This window comes from Macaca nemestrina, chromosome 9, assembly GCF_043159975.1.
Source record: "Macaca nemestrina isolate mMacNem1 chromosome 9, mMacNem.hap1, whole genome shotgun sequence".
In the NCBI taxonomy this organism is placed as follows: domain Eukaryota; kingdom Metazoa; phylum Chordata; class Mammalia; order Primates; family Cercopithecidae; genus Macaca; species Macaca nemestrina.
The window spans coordinates 36,399,413-36,407,534 of NC_092133.1; the positions used below are offsets into that span (position 1 = coordinate 36,399,413).

At 54.3% G+C, this 8,122-nt stretch overlaps 1 protein-coding gene across 1 annotated transcript in view; it reads left to right on the forward strand.

Moving 5' to 3' along the window:
- LOC105478499 (ribosomal RNA processing 12 homolog) overlaps nucleotides 1–8,122 on the forward strand; it is a 64,794-nt gene extending 56,672 nt beyond the window's left edge. Inside the window, exons 31-35 of the mRNA XM_071069344.1 lie at nucleotides 660–709; nucleotides 4,529–4,601; nucleotides 6,131–6,198; nucleotides 6,521–6,603; nucleotides 7,633–8,122. Of these exons, the coding sequence (XP_070925445.1) occupies nucleotides 660–709; nucleotides 4,529–4,601; nucleotides 6,131–6,198; nucleotides 6,521–6,603; nucleotides 7,633–7,735 (377 nt within the window). The 3' untranslated portion in view covers nucleotides 7,736–8,122. The remainder of the gene's footprint in view (nucleotides 1–659; nucleotides 710–4,528; nucleotides 4,602–6,130; nucleotides 6,199–6,520; nucleotides 6,604–7,632) is intronic.

An 8,122-nucleotide genomic window follows, 5' to 3' on the forward strand; every position in this document is an offset into this window, starting at 1 on the left:
TGCCCAGCTAATTTTTGTATTTTTAGGGTTTTGTCATGTTGCAAATCGGTCTCGAACTCCTGACCTCAGGTGATCCTCCCACCTCGGCCTCCCAGAGTACGGGGATTACAGGTGTGAGCCACTGCACATGGCCGGTCACGTGTTTTCTATTGTCTTTTGGTTGTTGATTGACTTTGTCTGAGTTTCTCTTCCCTCCAACTGGTCAGTTTCATACTTTGTATCCCCACACGGAGCCCAGCACATACTGCATGGGACAGAGGTTTCAAACAGGAGGATGAAGCCTTCCTGGCACGGTGGGGGCGTGTATGGGGCTGCGGGAGTGCCTGACTTCCCCGGAAACCTGGGGCTTTCTTCAAATCTCAAACAATGAAGGGTGGGTGAGTGGGGAAAAAAGTTTCAAACAAAGCCATATTTACCTCGAAAGTAGGATCACCACTTCTTTGAGGGGCCATTATACCTAGGGCCTAGGATGGAAAGGGGAAAGGGGCAGTGCTCAGGGGTCTCACCTCTTCTAGCAGAAGGATGATATGGGTCTGAGGAAGGCAATTTCCTGGGGCTGGAGTTGGTGCCCCGTCAGCCTGGTGAGCCAGGAGGTGCAGAAGGAAAGGGTAGGTTTGAGGAGCTCCCGCAGCGCTCATGGACCTCTTTTTTGGCTCCAGGTGAAGATGAAGGGATGGCTGACCTAATGGAAGATGTGATCGTCAGGAGTGTGAGTAGTTCCTGCGGACGGCGGGCTAGGGCTTCAGACCTAAGCCTGGGCCCCACAGCTTCTCACCCCCACCACACATAGATATTGGACCTGCCCTGTTTCTGGAATGCTCAGTGCATCCTCGCAGGTGTGCATAGCAGGCGGTCCAGAAGGCTGTGGGTGCCATGCAGGACAGGGTGATGGTTGTCTAGTTAAAGGAGAAAGAAGGCAGAGACCCTTGTCTCTCTAGCAAGGGCATGTGCTATGCAGAGGCAAGGGCAGCAGCTTCCCTGCGTGCTCCTGCATGGGGTGGGGGCTTCCACTATAGGGGAGCATGGTCGTGCGCCCAGCACTGTGCTGAGGACCCCACATAGCCTCACGAAGATAGGGACTCCATCGTCCCTGTGACCAGAGGAGTGTACAGAGGTAAGTAGCCTGCCCAGGGTCACAGGGCTCAGTCTGTGCAAACCAGGAATTTGAACCCTGGTTTTCCAGTCTCCTAAGCCCAGGAATTCAACCTCTTTGCCACCATTACCCCTGTTGACCTGGCAGTGCTGCCTCCCAGGATGGAAACAGCCTCTCAGCTGCCCCACCTGAACCAGCAAGGGTGAAGTGGGCCCAACCGTCACCCAATACCTGTCAGTCTCAAGTTCAGTGGAACATTTCCATCCTGGAGCAGTTTCTTCCCTCTCTGTCCTTCCAGACTGTGCCCCAGCCCATCCAGCCTTCCTGGGCACCACCCGCAGGTGACAGGTGCCTGCATCAGGGTGTAGTGGTATCGGTGGGGAAGCGGCAGGCTCTGGGGTCCCATCTTGGCTTTAGCCTAACCTTTTAAAGCCCCAATTCCTGATCTGTGAAGTGGGGTTATAAATAGACTACCTGGTGGAGTCATTGGGACAGTTTGGTAAGATTGGGTGTGTAAGGTGCGTTAGTATAGTGCCTGACATGTTACAGACTTCCCCCACATCCCCCTTTTCATTGGCATCATATTTGTGAATGTCTGCCCATATGCCTTGCCAAGTGTCCATCGGCCCAGCATGGCCCGAGGAGGAGCTTTGTTATTAGAGCATTGTGACAGCGCAGAATTCTGTTTGAAGAGCTGAGTACATATCCAGAGTCCTGGGTCAGAGAGCAGCCTCTGATGCGTGAAGCCCCTCTGGGATGCCCTTGAGGAAAAGCAGTGGGGCTTCTGCTGAAAACCCTCCTGCCCCTCTTTGCCCCCAGGTGACTGCTCCTGTGGGACAGCTTCACCTACTGGGAGTCCTTCCTCTACTTGGCCCCTCCGAGAGGCCACCCTCGGGCCAGTCTAGTCTCCCTTTCCAGGTGATGGCAGTCGTCTGCCAAACATGTGTCTCTGGGCCCAGACTGCCTGGCTCAAGTCTTGGTTTCTGTGTACAGTGCTTGCCACTTAGTGATGCCAAGTAAGCCGTCATGACTGATTATTCACTTTTCCTGGAAATCTTTTTCCAGTCAAAGCCTCCTGGGTTTCTTGAGCGAATCTTCACATGTGGCTTTTCCTGGCCGGGGAGAACCGACCACGGCCTTCTAAGGATGGCCCCCACTGCCCTGGGCAGAGCGGGACTGGGCAGACGCCTTGTCTCCAGGCACCGAGAGGGCCCTAGGGCAGCTGCACTCTGTGGCTGGCTCCTGCCACTGAGACCCGTAGAGGGTTTTTTGCATGGCAGTTGCTGAGTTCTAACTCTTTTTTTTTTTCCTTGAGATGAAGTCTCGCTCTTTCGCCCAGGCTGGAGTGTAGTGGTGGAATCTTGGCTCACTGCAACCTCCCCCTCCCAGGTTCAAGTGATTCTCCCGCCTCAGCCTCCTGAGTAGCTGAGATTACAGGCGCATGCCACCACGCCTGGCTCATTTTTGTATTTTTAGTGGAGATGGGGTTTTATCATGTTGGTCAGGCTGGTCTCGAACTCCTGATCTTGTGATCCACCCGCCTCAGCCTCCCAAAGTGCTGGGATTACAGGATTGAGCCACCGCACCTGGCCAAGTTCTAACTCTTCTGCCAACCACTGTGGGAGCATGAAGTGCTGGGGTTCAAGTAGCTGCCTCCATTTAAGGCCAGCGGGCTGGGCTGTTTTTTTTTTTTTTTTTTTTCTGTTGAGACAGAGTCTCGCTTTGTCGCCCAGACTAGAGTGCAGTGGCCGGATCTCAGCTTACTGCAAGCTCCGCCTCCCGGGTTTACGCCATTCTCCTGCCTCAGCCTCCCGAGTAGCTGGGACTACAGACGCCCGCCACCTCGCCCGGCTAGGTTTTTGTATTTTTAGTAGAGACGGGGTTTCACCATGTTAGCCAGGATGGTCTCGATCTCCTGACCTTGTGATCCACCCGTCTCGGCCTCCCAAAGTGCTGGGATTACAGGCTTGAGCCACCGCGCCCGGCCCGGGCTGGGCTGTTGACCAGGTACCAGCTGACCCAAGAGCCAGCTCAGCCATCATCCCCCATGGTGCAGCCAGAGTCAGCTTCCTCCTAGTTCCTGTTTCTCCACTAGGAATCCATTCAGCTGGGCTTCGGCCAGTGGATCTGGTGTTCCCCATCCTCCAGGCACACTGTGTGTGTGCTGCAGCCTGTTCACTCTGCCCAGGCTGATCCCTTTACCTGGCACACCTTTCCCCTGGTTGGCCTCTGAGCCTGCCTCTGGATCCTCTGGGTAGCTGGAGCCCTGGGAATCTGCAGTTTCAAGACGTTTCTGGGGCACAGTGGCACAGACCACAGTGCAGGGACCAGCCCTGCCAGCTGGGGCTGCCTCTGTTTACCTTCCCTCCCTGCACAGCATGCCTCTGCCTGGCCTGATTGTTGATTACTGGGCTCACATCTGGTGAGCTGGGGCTGCTGTCGGGCTCTCCCTCCTTCCCTTGGACTGCCTAACATAGCGCCAGGCGCACAGTAGGTGCTCTGTCACTTCCTGTTGAATATAATTGACAAGTTGACGTGTCTCACTGTCCATGCTCATACCTGCTGGGATGGTAGCATTGTTGAGGATCAGTGATGACTGGCTTGAGCAAGGGTCTCCCACCTGCCTGAGAGCCCCTGGAGCACAGGACCTAGATCCTGTGCCCTGTGTCCCTAGGGCCTGGCACTTAGTAGGGGATCAATAAGTGAGTGATTAATAGGGAGAGTGGGGTGGGGTTTGTGTGAAGCAAAGAACTGGTAAAGCTGTTCTCTCTGAAGAGGCCAGGGACCTCATTTTCCCCATTAGGAAAGTTAGGTAAGCTGATGTCAGAAGCCCTCTGGGCAATTGCAGGCCTTGGTGGGGCCCAGAGTGGAAAGGCAGAGCATGGCCGGGCGCGGTGGCTCAAGCCTGTAATCCCAGCACTTTGGGAGGCCGAGACGGGCGGATCACAAGGTCAGGAGATCGAGACCATCCTGGCTAACCCGGTGAAACCCCATCTCTACTAAAAAACACAAAAAACTAGCCGGGCGAGGTGGCGGGCGCCTGTAGTCCCAGCTACTGGGGAGGCTGAGGCAGGAGAATGGCGTGAACCCGGGAGGCGGAGCTTGCAGTGAGCTGAGATCTGGCCACTGCACTCTAGCCTGGGCGACAGAGCGAGACTCCGTCTCAAAAAAAAAAAAAAAAGAAAGGCAGAGCAGGAGCAGCCGCCACCAGCCCGGCAGTCCGGACGTGGCCAGAGCTTCTCTCCTGCACTGCTTGGCTTTAGACAGTTCTTTGCCCTCTCTGGGCCCTAGTTTCCCCATCTGTAAGTGAGAGGTGGGGTTCTTAGCAGAGGGCCTCTCCTGCTCAATGCAGGGTACTCTGCTGTTACTGTTGGCATTCCCAAGGGTGGGCACATCCCCTGGTTCACTCACTCCCAATCTATTCCCTCTCTATAGAAAAAGCACCAGAAGCTCAAGCACCAGAAAGAGGCTGAGGAGGATGAGCTGGAGATACCCCCTCAGTACCAAGGTGAGGCTTCCACTCCTCTGTCCTGGGACACATGGATCCCTGTCACCTGCATTAGGGAAGGGAGTCACAGGAAGGGGTGGCAGGGCCATGAGGGTGCACAGCCTGGTTGTACTCACTTGGCACCAACAGAGGTTGGCTGATATGACACTCAAGACTGGCCTGGAGTCTAAGGGGCCCTGGGGGTGTGGGAGAGCCTGTGGGTTAGGAGATCTGTGCATGGAACCACCAGCCTTCTGAGGAGCTCTGAGCCGCAGCTCCTCTCCACCTGCCCAGGCCTCCCAAGAGGCTTGAGCCTGCCCCTTCTGCGAGCTCCTTGCCTCTCTTGGTCACCCTAAGAGCACCAGCCCTGAGTCAGGCTGGATTTAGAGAAGCCACTTGGCCGGTGCTGGGGCTGGGAACTGGGAAGGTTGGTATTGGGTCTGGCCAGAGGATTCCCCTCTATTTCTGTTTCTGGGCCCACCAGCTGTTGCCCTCTTAGAGCAGCTGCTAGAAGTGCCAAGATGGCTTCACCTCTGCTTCCTTCCTCCCAGGGCAGCTGTGCAGGACCCCTGCCCCCAAGCCCTTGCAGCAGAGCCCTTGCTTTGCATCTGGAGGTCCAGGGGCTCCTGTGGGAAGCCTCTGATTCCAGTAGCTGGTGTGTCCTCAGAGCCCTACAGCATCATAACGCAGCTGCACAACCTCATGGCTCTTCCGCCTGTGGCGCCCACGAGCCAGGGCCAGCTCACCTACTGTGCCCTGGGATGTAGTGGTGCTGAGGCAGGAGTACCTGCCAGTCGATAAGGCAGAGACATGGGGTCAGGGCTGCTTGTCCAACCTCTGCTTAGCTGTGTGACCTTGGCCTGGTTACACTGTCTGTCTCTGAGCTTCTAGTTTCTCATCTGCAAAAACATGGGGGATGGGGGAGTTCGTGTTGGTCATCTCAGAGTCCCCCTGAGCTGACACTGTAGGATTCCATCCACAACTCGTTGAGTGTTGAAGTCCAGGCTGGAGAATACAGCTGACCTTGGGCAAGAATCCTGATCTCTGTAAGCCACAGTGTTCACATCTGTACAATGGGTTAAATAGCTGTCCTTCTATCTCAGTGTTTGTGTGAAATCCAAATGAGATAAGAGGGTAAAGCCTAAAATGTCTTCTCTTACAGCTGAGGTTAAGAGGCTTGCCTGAGGTTGGAGCTGTAAGTGGCAGAGCTGGGAGTTCAACCTGGCTGACTGGCTGAATTCTGTCTGAGTTTGGAGAATATAGGTTATTTTTTGTTAGTGTGTTAGTGGAGAATATATGTGTTCCCAGAGGTCTCTGGTAAGCTGTAAGGATTCTGGGTCAGTCTGAGGAGCCCAGTGATCTAACTGTCAAATCACCAGACAGTCCCTCCTCGAGGAAGGTCTTTGTCCTGGTTTGATAGAGGACAGAGCCAAGTTCCTGGTCTTCACTCAACTGCTCCCTGGCAGCTTGCTCAGAGAGGGTGCCCATTGCCTTCTAGGAGGAGGCTACCCTGGCTTTGCCTGACTCATGGTCCTGTGTTCTCCCTATAGCTGGAGGCTCTGGCGTTCATCGCCCTGTGACCAAGAAGGCTATGCCTGGGGCCGAATACAAGGCCAAGGTAAGCGCTGCATGTAGGGCATGGGGTCTCCTGGCACTGGACAGGTGCCAGGGAGGGGCAAGGAGGAGTTGTGCCCATCACTGTCTTGAGAGGCACCTTCCTGGAACTCAGCTGAGGCCAGGAAAGAAGAAGGGGTATACCAAGGCCTTGTGGCATCTGAAATGGGTGACCTTGTTGAATGGCCTTCCAAGGATACAGGAGCTCTTTGGCACCACCTAAGGCAGAGGATGAAGGGAGGTTATGGGGCCTGTCAAGTCTGGGGCAGGGACAGAAGGGGAACCCCACACTCCTAGCTGACTCTGTTTCTCTCCTGGGTAAGCAGAAAGCAAAAGGTGATGTGAAGAAGAAAGGCCGACCAGATCCCTATGCCTACATCCCCCTCAACAGAAGCAAGCTCAACCGCAGGTATGGTGCTGTGCCAGGCTGGCAGCTGGAGGATGGGAGGGGACGAGGGAGCAGAGTGCTCTAAAGAAGGGAAGGCCTTATTAAACTCTCAACTCAATTTGAGTCTCTTCTAGCTTTTTTTTTTTAACATGCACCTACATCGTGTAGCTGGTACCTACCTATATTACTGACTTGAACTGCTTCTTTATTTTATTTATTTTTTTTTGAGACAGAGTCTTGCTTTCTCGCCAGGCTGGAGTGCAATGGTGCAATCTTGGCTCACTGTAACCTCTGCCTCCCAGGTTCAAGCTAGTCTCCTGCCTCAGCCTCCCGAGTAGCTGGGACCACAGGCGCGCGCCACCATGCCCAGCTAATTTTTGTATTTTTAGTAGAGACAGGGTTTCACCATGTTGACTGGGATGGTCTTGATCTCTTGACCTTGTGATCCTCACGCCTCGGCCTCCCAAAGTGCTGGGATTACAGGCATGAGCCACTGCGCCCGGCCCTGAACTGCTTCTTTAAACATGATATTATGTCATACAGATGTTTTCTGGTATATACATACTCTACATAGTCATCATTTTTAATAGCTTTGTATAATTTGCTTTTCTAATCCCTTTATTGGTGGGAAATTAGAGTTGTTTCCGACTTTGGCCCTTAAATTGGGTTATGTGTAGGACTGCTTTGGAAACTAATGTTACTAGGGAAATGGTATTCTAAAGTTCTAGCTTCTACGGATTGTGAGTTACCTTTCAATAGAGGGATGGGTGGGCAGAGGGAGCTTTGACCTTCTCTGGACGTGCATTAGAGGAAGAATGGCAGTGAGGCCTGTTTCCAGGGGGATAATTGTGCCAAAGTGGAATGTCCCGGTCAGGACATGAGCTGTGTGGAAGCTGGAACCACGCGTGGTCTGCCCAGTTCATGTGCTAGCCACCACCTGGAGGCCCACTTCTCATCCCTGCTGGCGCTGGGGGTGAGCCATCATTTGGCATCAGGAGGGGGCCTCCTATTCTCAGCCAGTTGTGACCCTTCTGTTCCTTGGCCCTGCAGGAAGAAGATGAAGCTGCAGGGACAGTTCAAAGGCCTGGTGAAGGCTGCCCGGCGAGGTTCCCAGGTGGGACACAAAAACCGCAGAAAGGATCGTTGGCCCTGAGGCCCAGGGCTGCCCCGTGATCCAGCCTGAGGCCCTTTCAGTCCCCAGGCTACCTTGCCACCAGCTCCAGGTACTCGAGTCTGGCAGAGCCTGGACTCAGGATGACTTGGAACTAGGGCTTGGCTCTCAGAATTCCTGGATTTTGGAAACTCCAAATGGAATCACCCTTCAGAGACATCCCTGGTGCCTGGAGATGGGAATGTGGCCTCAGGGCCTCTGAGTAGGTGCCATGGGGCACCTTTGCTTTCTGCCTGGAGTGGCCACGAGCACCAGAGCAGATGATCTCTATTTCCGCCAGCTGCTTGTACCCATGTGGCATCCTGGCTGTGGTCTGGGTGTATGAGATTTATTGTGACCAGATGTAGAATAAATGTGTCTCATCCTGCA